Genomic DNA, 18,002 nt, shown 5'->3' on the forward strand with positions numbered 1-18,002 from the left:
CATGCCAAATGTCCACATCCAGCCCAGTGATGACCACCAGGCCACTGCTGGAAGCTCCCTGGGCTCCTTTATCAGAATGAGGGGGGTGCCATGGGCTTTGACCATGCCCCCTCCCTTTTCCTCATCCTCCCACTTTATCCCCCTCCCCTTTCCCCTCTCTTCCTCCACCCCAACTGCTCTGCAATAACATCTTAGAATGTAAAAATAAAATAAAATAAAATAATAAGTAAACTAATTAAAAAAATATAAAGCCATTCTTAGCTTGCAGTTCTCACAAAAACAGGATTTGGCTCCCAGGCTACAGCCTGCCACCCCTCTACTGTACAGGATACCATTCTTACAAGTAAATCAAGGTGTAAGCAATACAAGCCTTTATTACGTATTTGCACTTGCTGATTCTGGGCCAGGAACCCCTTTCCTCCAGGTCTTTGTGTGGCTGTCTTTTTTCATGCTTCAAACAACCCTCAGAGAGGCTCACACCCCCTACCTGAAGTGCTGACTTAGTCATTCTCTCACACATCACCTGGTTTTCTTTTTTTTTTTTTTAAATCCTAAGAATTTTATTTATTATTTTTCTTCACATTGATTTCCGTGGAAATTCCAGACAATGCAACTTTGAAAAACATACAGCTGCCAGACATTAAAATTTGAAATAATCTCATTCTTCAATACATCAAATACATAAACGTGTATTCTTGGATTCTTTAGGCAACAGTACTAATTACACTTTTGTAGCAACTAACACATTTAAAATACCTGTGGCAAAGTCATCAGTTAAGGTTTTAACTGCCTGTCCTTGTTATAAATATGAGTTACTTTGAATTATTTTTTAAAAATGCATTTTCCTTGCTGTATTTAAGTCTTTCACAGAAATTCTTGATAATAATAAGCTCTTCAGTTTACAAATTATAAGTTTTAATATCCAGTACAAGCTTTAATATCCAGTGGAGTAAGCTCTCCCTCTTTACTTTTCAGGTTTGACTCCGCTGCTCTTTGCCTTTGAATTTCCATATAATTTTCATATCATCTTGTCAATTTCTACTCACACAAACACACACCCTCAAACACAAGGTTTTTTGCTGAGATTCTGATTAGGATAGCATTGGATCTGTATATCAATTTGGGTAAAATTGATATCTTTGTAATAGTGGATCTTCCAATAAGTATATCCCTCCACTTATTTAAGTCTTTTTTTATTTCTCTCAATAATATTTAAGTTTTCCATAAGAAAGTTTTGCTCATTTTTTGCTAAATTTACTCCTAGCTATCCAATGTTTTTTGATGCTATTGTAAACATAAAACGAACTAAACTTTATAAAATTTTATAAAGTAAGTTTTATAAAAATTTGCATAGAAATAAACATAATTTTTTATTTGCTGCTGGAAAGTACAAATAAAATTGATTTTTATATTCACCTTGCTAAATTTATTTTCTATAGATAGTCATGTGAACAACAGCAAGGATTTTTTTTTTTTTCTCTGTCCTTATATCCTTTTTCTTGTCAGATTAGATTGGCAAGGATTTTTACTACAGTGAGAAACAGAAATGGTGACAGGTATTCTTGTCTAATTCCCTATCTCAGAGGAAAAGCTTTTAACATTGTACCATTAAGTATAACATTTGCTTGAGGTTTGTTATAGATGCCTTTTATCAGATTAAGGCAGTCCTCTTCTATTCTTAGTTTGCTCAAAAATTTTTATCATAAATGGATGTTAGATATTCATTAAATGTTTTTTCTTCACCTACTGTGAATAATCGTGATTTTTAAACCTTTATTACTTTCCCATGAATCACACTATTTTCCCCCATTTCTTTCTTTTTTTTTTTTTTTTTTTTTTGGTGGGGGAATGGGGAATGCTTTATTTTATTTTTTAAAAATTTTTATTGAATCATAATTGATTATACATATTTTGGGGGTTCAACTTTGAGATATGTTGATCAAATCAATGTTACTAGCATATATATTGTTACAAATCATACTTATTCTTTATGCCCCTTGTCCAATCTCTCCCCATCCCCCTTTCCCTCCTCCCTCCCGCCTCCCCCCTGTGATAACCCTAGATTTCTTCTCTCCTTCTGAAAGAGTGATGGTTACTCTGTTGATTAGTTGCCTAGATGATCTGTCCAATGCTGAGAGGTGTGTTCAGGTCCCCCAATATTATCATAAGAGCAGCTGCTTCTTCTGTCACTCTGGAATGGGTTTTGTGGAGAGAGACATCCTCTTCTTTTCTTTGGTCTCTTCTGGTGACTCTCTTTGTGTCAATGCACCCCAGTGACCAGAGGATCATCTGTGTGGTTGTGGTGTCTAGCAGCTTTCGTGGCAGCCGTGGTTACTGTGGTCACTGTGGTGAGCCACCCACATGGAAGTGATGTTTTTGGCATGCCCCTTGGTGCTGGCAGTGTGCCTGGGTATTGGATATTTAAAAAGCTTTTCAGCCAAGGTTGAGAATCTTTGCTTTATGCCACTGGTAATTTGGGTTCCTATTACATACACGTAAACCTGTATCCTAATGTGTTCAAGCTTGGGTGGGTCTTGGCTCCTGAAAGCTGTGCCTCAGGGACTGCAGTCATACTGCTCTCACTGGACAGGTCTTCCCATTTAAAGTCAGGTGACATGTCTCCTCCTAATGACATCTTGTTTAGCCCTTCAGGGGATGAAGGTTGATCAGGAGGAGATTCATAGAGACTTATCCTGGGAGGAGGAGTTTCGGGAGAGGGAGGATTAACGTGGGTACAGACAGTGATGAACAGAAGCTGAGGAGCTTGGCAATTTGAGGTAAGGCCAGTGGTTCATTCCTTATTCCCGGGCAGCAGAATGGCACATGGGGATTATCAAGAGTTGAAGGTCAGCTGGCTCAGCTGAAGAGCCTTCTATGCCAAGCTCACGAGTTTGACTTTTAACCCGAGGACAACCAGGAGCTTTCAGGGTATGTTAAGCAAGGAATAAACAGCAGGGCTGGATTTATGCTGTCAAACATTCTCTGTCATGCCGGCAGAAGTTGGTTCAAGACGAGAAGTGGGGTGACCAGTTTGCAGTCCGGTGAGAGGTGGTGGGGACCAATACAATGCGACTTGCTTGCATCTGAAGTTTTGCTAGATACCTCACATTGTGGGTTTGCTTTAAGCTTTTAATCAACCTAGAGTTCTGATTGTCTGTACTGGTACCGCTTCCAAGTTAGTTCTCATTCAGCCTCCTTTTGTCCAGATTTTAAGGATCTGGAGAAAGGGTTACAGATCCATCTAGAACAGTCCCTTTTCATTGCAATTGCTTGGGAGCTATTGTAGAACGAATCAGCACAGCTGCGTTTTACCTTCTTAGTGCCAGCCTGCCCTCTACGTAGTCAAACTAGGGCTAGGACAGAGGGGTTGAAATAAAGCTAAACATCACTCAAAACCTATCTCAGAGCTGGCTGGTTAGCCCAGTTGGTTAGAGCGTGGTGCCGATTATATCCGCAGCAGAATCTCCAGGGGTGCCTACTAAAATGCACGTTTATTTTAGAAGCCTCTTCCAAGGTTTAAAGAACCAAAAGCTTTAGGAACCTAGAACCTACTTTTTGTGAAAGTTGGTGTTCCATCCCTATACCAGGCATAAAACAAAACAAACAAAAAAACCAATAATGTGCATATGAATCATTTGGGGTTCCTGTTAAAACATGGATTCTGAGTCAGCAGGTCTGGGGTGAAACCTGAGATTCTGCATTTTTACTGATGCTCCCGGTCCAGCAGCCACACTGTAAGTGGTGAGTGAGTGGTTAGGTGTGTGGTTCTCAGCCTGGATTGCACTTTGGAATCACCTGGGAGCTTTAAAAAATCCCGATGCCTGGGCCCCACACGCACAGGTTGTGATTTATAGGGCTGGAGTGCAGCCTGGATATTGGTATTTTTTAAAGGTCCAGGTATTTTAACGTGCAGTCAGGATTGAGAAGCAGTGTCTTAGAATCCCCTAGGAAGCATCTCTAAAATTCTTAACCTAGGAAAAAAAAAACAAAAAACCACATTGGAGAAAAATAGAGTTTATTCAGGAATAGAAAATAGGATTATAATCCGGAATGCATACATGTCAAGCCATGAATGCATTCGGTGGGGGAAGTGTAAGGGAAAGCTTTTATTGGCAAAAAGAGAGAGAGTCACATAAGCTCCTTGGAAACAGAGTTCATTGGTTTCAGAGGCTCAAAATCAGATTTTTCATCAGCTCATTGAGATGCCATTACTGGGCAAGATTCTTCTTGGAGCATCTTATCCGAGTTACTGTAGTTTTAAAGAAGGTCTAATGATAAACTTTGTCACAGAAACGTGTGTATGTGTAAAGCAGGAGATGCGTGAGGGACGTGAAAGTTGTGAAGGGATTTTAGGAAATCCTTGGAAACAGTTCTTTTCTCAGAGAAGCAAGCATGAGTCCCCTCCTTTTGCCTTTCCCTCCTCTATTTTGTCTGGGTCCAACAGGAAGTGATTTCATCAACTTTCACAAAATATAAGTTGTAGGTTCTTAAAGCTTTTGGTTCTTTAAACCTTGGAAGGGGCTTCTAAAAGAAATGTGCATTTTAGTAAGAGTCTCTGGAGACTCTGCTGCAGGTGAACAGCACGCCCACTTGGAAAAGGCCCTCAGGTGGAAAAGGCCTTTGGGTCCTGAAGCTGCAGTGGAGCTATTATGGGGAAGATGCCTAAAGGCAGTGATTATGGGAATTGGAGAGAACAGATTGGACTTCCAGGCTCCCATTTCCCAGCAGCCCAGTAACATGGGTAAAGCACATTAAAAACAAATCTCAAGCTGGCCAGTTGCTCAGTAAGTTAGAGCATGGTGCTGACACCAACAGGGTCCAAGGTTCAATACCTGTGGCCAGCCGCCAAAAAAGAAAACAAAAACCAAACAAACCCCTTTACTTGCTGGTCCCACTAAGGTTAATGTATAACTGTGTGGTTATTTGTATAGAATAGATTCCCACGTGGAACTGGTGCATCAATGGAAATTAGCTTTCAAATTTAGACAGACAGTGACTACAAAATTCATAAAAATGCATTCCAGTTTGCATTCCCAATAACAGTGTAGGAAAGAATTCTGTCATCACACTTTTGCTCACATGCAAATCTTCTCAATTTTTGCCATCTAATAGTGTAAACATGGGATCCCACTGTTGCTTTCATTTGTAGTTCCCTGATGAGCAGCCAGATCGAGTTCTTTTCATTTTCTTCACCCCCCCCCCACCCACTTAAAAAACTACTTACAGTTCACCTGTGATCTGCCTGATTTTACCCACTGGGGGTAAATCCTAGACAAAGTAAGCCTCAGTTGCCTCCTCTAAAGTGCGGGCCATACTATCTCCCAAGGTTGTTAAAAGGGTTAGATGAGATTTCGTGAATATAAACTGCCTAGTATTGGACTTGGTGGGCAGCAGGCATCAAAGAAACATTTGCCTTTGAAACCCACCCTCTGGCCGCCCCGAGGGTCTGGGTCCGGGTGGATCCATTCAGCCTGACAGCCGGGGGTGGGTGGTGATTCTCGGCGGGGAGTGGCGCTGCTCTTCCCGCCCACCTCCTCGTCCTCCGCGGAGCATCTCCCCCACGCCACACCTCCATCGCCGGGGGAACATCTGCCCCACAGTGCGACCGGTCACCGGCACCGGACTGACGCGGGGACACTCAGTGCCACCCCCCAAACCGCCGCGGGCCCGCGGAGCCCCAGCCTTTCTTCGGTGTCTGCCGCCCCCACGTGGCCAGTCTGAGCTCTTCTTCCCACCCGGCCGAGTCTTCGCAGCGGCAGTTCCTGCGCCGCAGCGGGCGCGCCCGAGTCGCATTCCCAGCCCCGGGCCGGAGCACCGACACGGCCTCCTCGTGTCTTTCATCGGCAGACCCTCCGGCCACGATGCGCCCGGGCTCCCCGCGGGCTCGCTCCCCTGCTGACCCGCAGCCTAGGGTCGAAGGCCTGGAAGAAGGAGGCGTCCTAGGTCTCTCCCCCCACCGCCCTCCCCGGGGGTCCCAACCCCCTTGCAGAACAAAGGACGCTTCGCTTCTTGACTTTAATAATAGGCATACGTTCGTATTTGCATAACACGTTATCCTCCCCCAATCGAACGCCAGCCTCTAGTCCTTGTCATATGCACGTTCAATGGCTACGTCTTCGCAGAAACATTGTAAAGTTTTATGTGCTGCGTAGTTTACTGTGCAGGTGTTTTTCTTTCCTTCTTCCTTCACGTCCTGGTTTCTTCTTTTCCACTCCTTTAGTAACCAGCGGAAACAGCCAGGGGTTCTTTACCTTTCTCTCTGATCGTATAATGATAGATTTGCGTATATGCACATACAAGTATTTGTATGACTTTTTAACCCAGAGCGATGTCGCTTAATCCTCACAATAACCGTTCCAAGGGATTGTCCCATTTTAGAGCAGAGAAACGCAAGTTGTGACTTCATTTTAAGTCTCTATTTATTGAATTCTAACTGTTTACCAGAGTCTGTGCTAAACGTTATATATTTTATTTCTTAATCTTGGCAAGTGCTATTTGCAGCTGAGGAAACAGATTAGAGAGCTGAAGGAAAATTGTAAACAAGAAGTAAGGAGGCAGGCTGTGATTACAAAGCCCCGCGCCGTCTTGTCACCTGTCACTCCCCTAAAATGCCCTCTGGATTGGAGAGAATTCAGAGAAGTGGGAATTGTTATGCTAATAAGGACGGTGGAATGGTAAGTAGATTATTACAAGCTTCCTGTTACGTTACAATAGTTATTTTAATTTTTGCATTCTGTTTCCTCACATGTAAAACAGCAGTGAAAATATCTGCTTTGCAGAGGTCCTAGTAGCATTAAATGAGATCATGTTAAAATCTAAGCTATAAAGCAGAATACAAATATGAGATCGGTGAAGATATTAGCAATGCTGTTTCTTGGTTGCCTTTTCATTACTTTATTAATTTAATATTAATCACGGAAGTATTACGTCTGTTGGAAAAAAGTCAAAACAATACTGAGATGCATATTGAAGTTTATAATCTCCTCCCACTCTCCCCCAACTCTACTCTTGTAAAGTTACTTGTGTAGCCTTTGGTGTGGATCTTTCCAAAACTTTCTCTATGCTCATGAAAAAAATTCAATTTAAACAGGCATCGAGCTATTTTTTTTTCAGTTGCAATCGTACTATTCACACTTCTCTGCAACTGGCATTTGTCACTTATCTGCTTAATAAGTCATTTAATATTTCCACTTATGCTACTGACACGTTTGCTTTCATAGTTGCATAATATCCATAGTATGACTGTTTCTTCGTTTATTCAGCATTTCTCCTGAATATGTCTTCAAAAGATCGCTTTGGAGAGAGGACACACTTTTTCCTTCATTGCTCCTCAGTATCAAACCCTCTCACTCCCTCTGGGCCGATTGTGACCTTTCCCGGGTAGTGAAAATTCTCGAAGGCTCCCCCTGGGAGGCACCAGAGAAGCTCTGCGCCAGCAAACTCTGCACTGTTCTTTCTCCTCTTCTTGCATTCCGGCGGCCAGCAGAAGAGGAGCTGGTCCCAAAGTTGCTGCCATCATTTATGAGAATGTTCTCTGGACTCTCTTTAAAAGGTAACATCATTTAGGAAGGCAGCAGGTTTTTCCCAAACAGGGAGCCACTCACTACAGCACTCCCTGAAGTCCTCCAAAACTCAACACTAAAGAGCAGTAATAGAGGATCCTCTCTGGTTGTTGGGAGCCAGCACACGTTTAGTTGCTGGACCAGGGATGTCTTTCAGCTCCCACTGACCTGGCTCAGGCCCTCTGACCTTTTGCTGGATAAAAGTTATGTCCTCTTGCGTGGTTTTCTGTCTCCAGCTTTCTCCCTCTAATCAACCCTCTTTCTCACTTGTCATGATGACCTTAAACTCTCTCATGATGTCCTTCCTCAGCTCAGAAACTTTCTATGGCTTCTCATTTTACAATAAAGTCCCCACTTGTTACTGCAGAATCCTGGGAAACTCATCATTTTCAAAAAGGAATGCGTCATCCCTTCTGTCCCCAGACCACATCTTACTTTTCTGGATTCTATTGAAGTTCCCACACCAGAGACTCAGAAGCCATCTTCTCCTTCACCTATATTCAGTTAATTCCAGTGTCCTGGCCTTTCTGCCTCAAAAATAGTTCTGAAATGGGGCTACTTCTCTCCACCCCTTCACTGACAGCTCTTTCTTACACTTTTCCTCCTCCCAAACCTGGGCTGGACGCTCTGTTCCTTCTTCCTTGCCCAACATTTTCTTAGTCCAGAAGGAAGCTACTCTCCTACCCAAAAAAGGCAGGTGCTAAGTAAGGGATTGTTGGAAGTAGAGTCGTTGAAAGTAACTGGGCACCTATTGCTACATGTATTGTTTTAAGTCATCATCCATGTGAGGAATTTAAAAGCAGTTCACGGCCAAAGCATTATGGGACTTTGTATGATTAAAATTTTCAGTATTTGGTATGTTTAAGTCATGTGTTGACATGCTTGTTGTCCTGGTGTGCTGTGTGTTTGGGGAGGGGAATTCCTTTATAGGCTGAAGAATGTTCTTTATTTCAGCTCTCAACTATCTACTTCTCGTGGGAAAAGGTGAAAATGAGCCACCTGGTGGCAGTTAGTGTAGTTGCAGGGACAGAATCTCCAGAGGGAAGTCTCCTTAAGCAGTGCCTTGACAGTTTAGTTATGGGGACAGTCAGTGTTCCCAGAGGTGGGCCAAAGAACGATCCAGAGTTCCTGCTTAGCCCTTGACTTTTCTAAGAGTAAGACTGAGTGACTCTATGGCTGGTGGTTGAATTGGAAGCTTGTTCTGTCTCTACTCCCTTAGAGAAAAATGGCATAGAAATATAATAGCTTTGGTTATAAATAAATCCAGAGAAAGGTATCAGTGAGAAAAAAATGTGCAAAGCCCCCATCCTAACGTCATAAATGTCTGCTTTTCTGTCTGCTCCCAGAAAGCAAAGTGTAGAGTAGGTAGCTAATTTTCAGAATTCCTCATGAGCTTCCTGACCCCTGGACCAGTACTCAGTTCAGTATTGCTGCCTCCTGAAGGGCAAACCAGGAAGATGTGTGTGCATTCTTGTGGCACAGTGTCAATAGGCATGTGCAGCTTTCCTCTCAGTGTCCCCCCGCCTCAAGACAAAAGAGAGGGAGTTAGACTAAAGGAGGACAAAGCCAGGTAGAGCCGTGTGGGTGCTAACAACTGTCCCAGCCCATTTCTCCTCTCATTTAAAGCACAAGGTCCCCTTCCTTTAGAAAACTTCCAGGACTTGAGATTTTTATTTTTAGCATCAGATTGTTAAACCACCTCTCTTCCTTCACTTTTGCCAAGTGTTTATTGTAGTGACTGGTATATTTTTTTCTCTCTTTGGGCTATTTCCTGAGGGCTATGGCTATGCCAGAGTTACATGTATGTTTCTTGTAGTGGGTTGAATTATGTCCCCCCAAAACTCACTGAAGCTTGAATTGTGTCCCCCAAGTTTTATGTATTAGAAACTTGGTCCCCACTGTGACTAAGAGGGTGGGAAATCCTATTATGGTAATTGAAAGGTGGAGGCTTGAAGAGCAGAAAAAGGAACCCTCCTACACTGTTGGTGGCTCTGCAAAATGGTGCAACCTTTATGGAAAATGGCATGGAGGTTCCTCAATCACAGATAGATCTACCATATGACCCAGCTATCCCACTGCTGGGTATATAGCCAAAGGAATGGAAATCATCATGTCAAAGGGATACCTGTACTCCCATGTTTATTGCAGCTCTATTTACAATAGCCAAGAGTTGGAAACAGCCTAAATGCCCGTCATTGGATGAGCGGATAAGGAAAACATGGTATATTTACACAATGGAATACTATTCTGCTGTAAAACAGAATGAAATACTACTATTTGCAGCAACATGGATGGACTTAGAGAAAATTATATTAAGTGAAATAAGCCAAGCACAGAAAGAGAAATATCACATGTTCTCACTTACATGTGGGAACTAATAAAAATAAAAAAGTAAATATACAAACAAATAAATGGTGGGGGAGAAGACACAACAATCACAACAATTCCTTGAACTTGTTAAGATAAGTGAACAGATATGATGATGGGGGGTGCAGAAAGGAGGAATTGGTAAAGGGACAGGAAAACCAAGTACACTACATATTGATAAATTAAAATAAAAAATAAATACATGGAAAAAAAAAGGTGGGGCCTTGAAGAGGCAATTAGATTATAGGACCATGCCGTAGTGAATGGATAAAAAATGGTGGTCAGGGGCGGGTTGTGAGGGCTTTAAAAGAAGAGAGAAGAGAGTCTGTCTCTGCTTTCTCTACTTCCACCATCTTGCAATTTGAGACTCCTGTCACCACCACCAGATAGACTTTGGACTTCTCAGCCTCAGAAATTGTAAGCAATGAATTTTGTTTTCTTTCTAAATTACCCAGTTTCAGGTATTTTGTCATAAGCAACAGAAACGGACTGATACATTCCTCAAATTCAGTTCTGCAAATATGTTATCAAGTACCAGGTTTTATGCTAGATGTTGCTGGAAGGAGTGTGCTCCTCCCTTCTAGGACCTTACAAATGAATGAGGGAGGCTGACGTGCATCACTTACTGGCTCAGCTAAGGCCTGACATTGATAAGTGTTATTAAGTACAAAGTGCTAAAAGCAGAGGCAAGTGTGTGCAAGTGTGTGGGGGAGTGAGGGTGGGGGTGGGTAGGCAGGGGATTTGGAAAGATCCCAGAAAGGCAACAGGACTTGAAGGAGGAGGTAGGGTTTGGAGTCAGTAGAAAGTGTTCTGGGTGAGGACACAGGAGACTCAATTCTGGCTACCCTGTGGACTTGCTAAGTGCTGCTGGCCCAACGCCTTAACCTCCCTATCGCTATGCCTACTTTCCTGCTAGCTGCCGGCAAAGGCATATACAAGATTAAAATGAAAGAAAATCATGTAAGAACTTACAAGTAAGACAGCTTGGTACAAGGGAGTAGACAAAACAGACTAGGAATAGGAGTACCTGGGTTTCAGTGCTGGTCTGCTCTTGCTGGCTTTGTGATCTTGGGCAAACCATAGCACCTTTCTGACCTGAGTCTGACCATAGTAAAATGGTAATAGTGCCTGCCATGGTTAGCTCCTAGGGCTGTTGTGGGGGTCAAAGGATCTTCAGGGGACTGAATGGGGTGTGCTGGGAACAAATCAACAGGATGCCAGCTGGGGGTAAAGAGGAAGGGGGTAAAGGAGCAGAACTAAAGCAAGCTGACCAAGACAGGAAGATGGTGGTGGACTGGCCAGGAACCAAGCACAACCCTGGGAAGTAGGACGACATTCCAGCAGCACTACTACGTGCAAGTCTGCATACAGTCTACAGATAATCTGGGAAGTGTTTTTCCAGCTTACATATTGCTCATAACTAACTGTGTGGAAGACATTATTTGTTGTAGGACAGAAACACTCATGCACTTTGACCCTTAAGGTTTGTGTCTAGCCAGTTGGTGACTAGTGAGCTCAGCATGCCACATGCCTCCATGTGGCACATATTGGATACACTGTTATATCAACACGACTAGCATTACCAATGTAAGCCTTTCTCTCTGTGAGGTCTCCTGTTAGGGTAGGATTCTCTGTATATTCCCAGTTTCTGGCACAGAATAGGCACTGAGCAAATGTCTCTCGATTATGAATCCTGAAAATTCTGAAAGGGCTGTACCAAGTCTTTGGGAAATAATGAAAAAGACACCTGTCCGAAATAGGTTAGGAATAAGTTTTCTTGAGGGTAGGGCTATGACCCTTCCTAGACCTATGATCACATTTTATAAATTTGAAAATCTACCATTTTGGGACTAACTTCCCCAAGTAAGAGTCACCCATAAATAATTTTAAAAAGTTTTATTAAATCATTTAGACTTGAAAGAAGTCACAATAGTTAACACACTTAAGTGCGTTCTGTACACCACCAACCCAAATGGATTGATTTCAGAATTTTTATAAATAAAAAATAAACATATTTACAGTGAAAAATAAAAACATGTTAACGAGTTAGATGATTAGATTGTTATCTATAATCAGTTTGGGGGAAGTACCAACCTACAGGATTACGTGTAAGACATTTAAGATTTCGTTAGGTTTAAAAAGTCCATAATTGAAGAAGTTAGTTGTAATATATGACCCATTTCTTACTACGGCTTTTTTCCTCCCCAAACCAGAACTTTTGACCAATTTACATAAAAAGCTTCATTTTCCCTTTATTGGAGGTAAAAGTACAAAAAGCTCTTAAACTCTTCCTCGAACCATCTAAGAAAAAAAGCTATTTAATGCTACAGATATGACTATAAAACTGCAGACATAACCAGTCATACGGTTTGTGCTACTTGTCCTCCAAAATAGCACAGATTCCTAATTTACCCACCAGGGACAAAAAGGAGTCAGCTTTTTTGGAAATCAGTTTCAAAATCATCATATCTCTAGAAAGCGTATTTCTAGAACAATACAATTACCACATGGGGGGACTTTCATTCTTCTGTACTATAAAAATATTTCCATTTTAATTCTCTCTCTGTATTTAGGGATTGCTTCTAACTCCCCAGGCAAAAGGTGAGGGCTATAAAGCTTTGCCAGCCAGTTTCAAGAGACCAAAGAAGAATAAGGACTGCATGTGATTTGGACAGCTCTCTCCTTAAGTACGGCAAAAATCAAGAGTTGACTCAAAATTATTTTTTGCCCCCAAATCCTGTTTAAATTTGACTTAGAAAAAGTAGTCAGTCCAAAATAAAATTGTGCAAAGAACAAAATTTTCAAGTCTACAGCTTTGGAAAGTCACATTCCTAAGAGGTTGGGCTCTTCTGTGATAGGGCTGTTAGCATAACTTGAGGCTAATCGCTTGGCAAAGGGCTATGGGAGTTGCTGGACTGTCTTGAATGTTTTGTTGCTGATGAGCTCATGGAGCGAGACCTCTGTCTGAGCACTGTTTTTCCTGGAAACTCCAAGTCTTCAAATACAGCATTTTCAATGATGTTTATAGCTTCAGGCCGTTCCGTGGGGGATGGAGAGAGCATGTCTTGAACCATCACACACTGAAATATAAAAATTGTTTTGTGAAAAAAGAGCCACATTTAGAACACTAAACAGTCCTTTAAATCAGGGGAAAGCAAAGTTTTTCTATAGATACTTTAAGTTTGTGAGCCATATTATTCAACTGTGCCATCAAAGCACAACAGTTGCCACAGCCAATACATAAACTAATGGGCATGGTTGTGTTCTAATAAACCTTTATTACAAAAATAGGCAGCAGAGGGCTGGCCCATGGCTCACTTGGGAGAGTGTGGTGCTGACAACACCAAGTCAAGGGTTAAGATCCCCTTATCGGTCATTTTTTAAAAAAAAAAAAAAAAAAAAAAGGCAGCAGGCTAGATTTCACCTGTGGGCCCTAGTTTGCCAAGCCCTGCTCCAAATAAACAGACCAACCATTTTTTGGTAATTAGTGGTTTTCTAACATATAAGAAATAGTTTTTAAGTCATATCGTTGAAACAGACATCATCCAATTTTAAAAATAAGTTCATCTTACAGCTGCATGTGAATCTATACTTATTTCAATAAAAATTTCAATTAAGAAAACAATTATGCCAGAGATCAGCACCCGACACCTTTTCTTGATTTTTAAAAAAAATTTCTTTTAATGTAACACATACTCTTATGAGCCATACTGGGAAGAGAATTATCAACTTTGCAAAATGAATGACAATTTTTAGTAAAACATTTCATTTCCAATTAGTGTATCTAAGTATGTCATTATAAAGTTCATTTTTAATGCAATCCTTCATTGTATATTCATTATAATTCTGAAAGACAAATTTTGACTTTTCTAATTTGATGATTAACACACACTGTTTAATTTACTTCAACTTATTTAAGAAAATTCAAGATTTATCAATGTGTAAATTTTAAAATATGTTTGTAGACCAAACATATTATAAAATAAAAACAAACAAAAGCCACAAAAAGAAATATAACTTCAAAGGCTCTTTACACAAAATTTTCACCATCCAGACCAGCTTAAATTTTCCCTTCCAACTGTTCTGAACTGTTTAGTGTGTGGTATAACTCCAATACACACAATTAATGGAAATTAGTGCCTTTCAAACATTTTTTTTTAAATGAGGCAGTTTTTAAAGTTCTCTCACAAACTCACAAAAATAAAGAGATTAATGGTATGATCATAACAGCAACTGTACTCCTGTGAAGGTGCTCTAGGAATACAGTCTTACTTAAGCATAAACTACTACCACTGACGTGCAGGAGACCACGCAGCATGCAGCATAGGACACTAAGCTGGTGAAGCCAGGCCCGAGCTCCAGTCTTTGGTTTTAACAAATTGTGTGCTCTTGGGTGTGGGTCCCTTTCCTCTCTAGACCTTTGGCTTTCTCATCTGTAAAACGGGGAAATTGAGGAGTTGACTGCTAAGAACTCTTTAAGTTCTAAATATGATTCTAAAGAAAATAAAAGATGAGAATTATGCATACCTCACGAGGATATTTCTGAGTAAATAGTGGTGGAAATTTGAGATTTCTTACATCAGACAAGGTCTAAAAAGAAAGACAAATGTTAATTATCTTTAAATTTATTTTGACATATGGATCTATTTAAACATAAAAATATCTTTTGATACTCTAACAGAATAGCTAAGAAAGGTTGGATATTAAACAGATGGAAAACTTATCAATAGAGTTTCCTGACTAGATAATCTATATATAAGAGCTTCCTGAGCATAGATGTCCACTCTATCAAACATCAAAATATAGGAGAGATATTTATATGTGTGTGTATATGTACATTTACATATATTGAGGATACTTCAAAAAGTTTGTGGAAAAATAGAATTAAAAGTTAATATGAATCTTTCCATGAACTTTTTGAAGACCCCTTGTGCATATACTGTTTAGAAAGATACATGTAGAGAACAGCCATATTAAAGCACAGAGAAAATATTGTTTGACATATGACAGATTTTGAACATTTGTTAAAATTTACAATACAAGTATACCTCAAAAAGTTCAGGGGAAGATTTGTATTACTTTTTTTTAAATTTAGTTTTTAGTTTTTACTTTTAAATTTATTTATTATTATTTTTTTACATTCTAAGATGATGCTGTGGAGTACTTGGGGAGGAGGGGGAGAAAGGTAAGAGGAGGGGAATATGGTGGGAGGAGGAGGAAGGTGGGGTGTGGTCAAGGCCTGTGGCACCCCCCTCATTCTGGCAGGAGAGCTCTGGGCACTTCCAGCGGTGGCTCAGTGGTTGTCGCTGGGCTGGATGTGAACGTTGTCGGGGCGTGGCTGAGGCCCTCGGCCTTGTATTACATTTTAATTCTGTTTTTCCACCAACTTTCTGAAATACCCTTGTAAGGGTTCATTGAAAACTAAGGAATTGAGAAAAGGTGATTGTGGGTAAACAGGTTGTAGAAGAAAGAAAAGAAAGTCAGAATACACTATTTGGCCTAGCATAGAAAATTTGCATGGCCAAGATAAATATCATTAATTGAACAAAAAGAATTTTATAAACAATTTTTTTTTTACATTTTGTTACTGAAATAAAACTCACATAAAATTCACTATTTTAAAAGTGTACAATTCAGTGGTTCTTCTTATATTCACAATGTTGCCCAACCATCACCACTAATTCCAGAACATTTTCATCACCCCAAAATAAATCCTGTACCCATTAAGCAGTCATTCCTCACCCCCTTTTGCTCCCAGCCACCTGCATCTACTAATCTAACTTTGTCTCTATAAATTTGCCTATTTTGGACATTTCATAAAAATGGAATCATACAAATGTGGACTTTTGTGGTTTTCACTTAGCATAATGTTTTCAAGTTTCATCTATGTTGGAGCACGTATCAGTACTTCATTCCTTTTTATGGCTGAATAATATTCCTTTGTACGGATATACCACAATTTGTTTATCCATTCAGCAACTCACGAACATTTGGGTTGTTTCTACTTTTGCCTATTATGAATAATGCTGCTATGAACATTCGTGTATACATTTTTGTGTGGATCTATGTTTTCATTTCCCTTGAGTATACATCTAAGAGTGGGATTACTGGGTCATATGATAATTCTATGTTTAACTTTTTGAGAAACTGCCAAATTTTATGCCATAGTAGCTAGACCATTTTCTACTCCTACGAGCAATACACAAGCATTCAAATTTCTCTGAATCTTATCTAACACTTGTTATTTTCCTTTTTTTTTTTTTTTTTTGATTACACACATCCTAGATAGTGTGAAGTGCTATCTCATTGTGATTTTGTTTTGCACTTCATTTGATGCCATCTGATTCCTGATCCTTTACTTAAGTTGGACCTATTTTATTTTCCTTTCTGGAAGCTTCTGGGGCCTTCATTTCTGGTGTTCTGAAATTTAGTTATTTTTGTTTAGTTTTTCTTTTTTTCCACTTATTGTACAGAACACTTAGTAAGTCCTTTCATTTAGAAGATATGAGTCCTTTGGTTTTATGTGAGAACTACATCCTCTTCTGCCATGGCCAGAAGTCAATAGATAAGATCTAAAACTGATAAATTAAGAAATGGTGATAAGGGCATAAACTTTGGAAATACGGAGGTAAGTACCAGGGACAACAACTAGGTTGAGGGCAACCACTGATGCAGAGTGGGGAAGAATGTGGCAGAGGTCTGGGCTTTGAAAAGACTTGTGGTACTGTCTGTCTTAAAAGCTATGGTCATAGTTTATTCTGGGACGGAAAAAACTAATTATGCATAATTTCCCAGCTTTTAAGTATATGAGTGTGTGGCCACATGCCCTCCAGAAAAATCTCTGATGAACTACCATCACCACTCCCTCCCTCTCATTCTCCAGCATGTCCCCATTATTACCCTGGGTTTCCCCTAGATTTGTACTTATTACAGATTCATCGAGTGCAAGATATTGTTGAATTATGATAAATTTAAGCAAAAACTAGGAACAATCCAACTAAACAATTCTTAAAGACTGAGTTTTAAATGGAAGCAAATAGTCTATAAATCCTCCCTATATTGCTCATATGACTTCTTTTACTTCTAGTTAACTAGTCTTCTGGTATTAATAATTTGATCTTCTTTTAAAACTCTTTTGTAAATTTTACTTTCTTTTTCAGCTTTTTGTTGAGGAGGGGGGTACTTACCTTAACTCTCTCCATCTGAGTGCTGAACGGGTACAGCAATTCAAATAGAATCAGGCCTAAAGAAAATATGTCCACTTTATGAGAGTAGTTGTTCCCATGAATCTGAAATCCCATATAAAGAAAACAATATTTAAAAAATTAACACAGAGCTAGTACAATTCACGTTATAGCATTACTGAATCACAAAGTTTACTTAGTCACTTCTTGGTTTAAATGTCAGTGCATGTGTAAAAAATGTTAGCAAAGAGTTAATAATCTCTCAAGCCTCTTTTCTTCAACTCACTACACCAGGAGTAATTAAACTACTCAGCATTACAGAAGGAAAGCCCAGGTATAGCTCTGAGATATGCATCAGTAAAACAGAACTGGCAGAAACCTGGAGCCTTGCAATGCTAAAAAAGTGTTTTAGGGAGCCAGTAAAAGCTGCTCAACTACCCCCGAGGTGAAGTTTTTCAAAGCAAACACTATCTAAACCAAATCTCTCATTTCTAATCATCTTAGTCCTCACCCATTTTTATGAGAAAATCTTCATTACTCCAAACCACTAATCAACTGTGGTTAGCCTTCATTATGGCACTTAATTATGGACTACTTTGCATTCTTAGCAGTATTTTTCATGTGTATATTTCTTATTCTTCACAACTAGATTATAAAGTCTTGGAGGGAAGGCAACTCTTTTGTTTTCCCATCATCCAGCACTGGGCTAAGTACAGAGAATGCCCTCAATAAATACTTGTTAGAATGAACAAATCATTTACAACTGAACTATTCCATTAAACAAAGCCTCATTCAAATTAAAAGTGACCCCCTGACAACTCAGAGAACCTTTTTATTTGTTAAACATTTTTTAGGCATATAACTTGACATTTGGCAAATGGCCAAAGAA

General features: G+C 40.1%; 1 protein-coding gene across 4 annotated transcripts in view; it reads right to left on the bottom strand.

Moving 5' to 3' along the window:
- Positions 1 to 11,810: 11,810 nt before the first annotated feature.
- Positions 11,811 to 18,002, bottom strand: part of EIF2AK3 (eukaryotic translation initiation factor 2 alpha kinase 3) — a 72,363-nt gene continuing 66,171 nt past the window's right edge. For 3 of the 4 annotated variants that reach the window (XM_063078046.1, XM_063078050.1, XM_063078049.1), the window contains 3 exons: positions 17,117 to 17,218; positions 14,457 to 14,519; positions 11,811 to 13,009 (listed from right to left, as the gene is read on the bottom strand). In XM_063078046.1, the coding sequence (XP_062934116.1) occupies positions 12,809 to 13,009; positions 14,457 to 14,519; positions 17,117 to 17,218 (366 nt within the window). In that variant the 3' untranslated portion in view covers positions 11,811 to 12,808. The remainder of the gene's footprint in view (positions 13,010 to 14,456; positions 14,520 to 17,116; positions 17,219 to 18,002) is intronic. The other variant, XM_063078047.1, reaches the window with a different exon arrangement.

The sequence above is a fragment of the Cynocephalus volans genome, chromosome 14, assembly GCF_027409185.1.
Source record: "Cynocephalus volans isolate mCynVol1 chromosome 14, mCynVol1.pri, whole genome shotgun sequence".
NCBI lineage: Eukaryota > Metazoa > Chordata > Mammalia > Dermoptera > Cynocephalidae > Cynocephalus > Cynocephalus volans.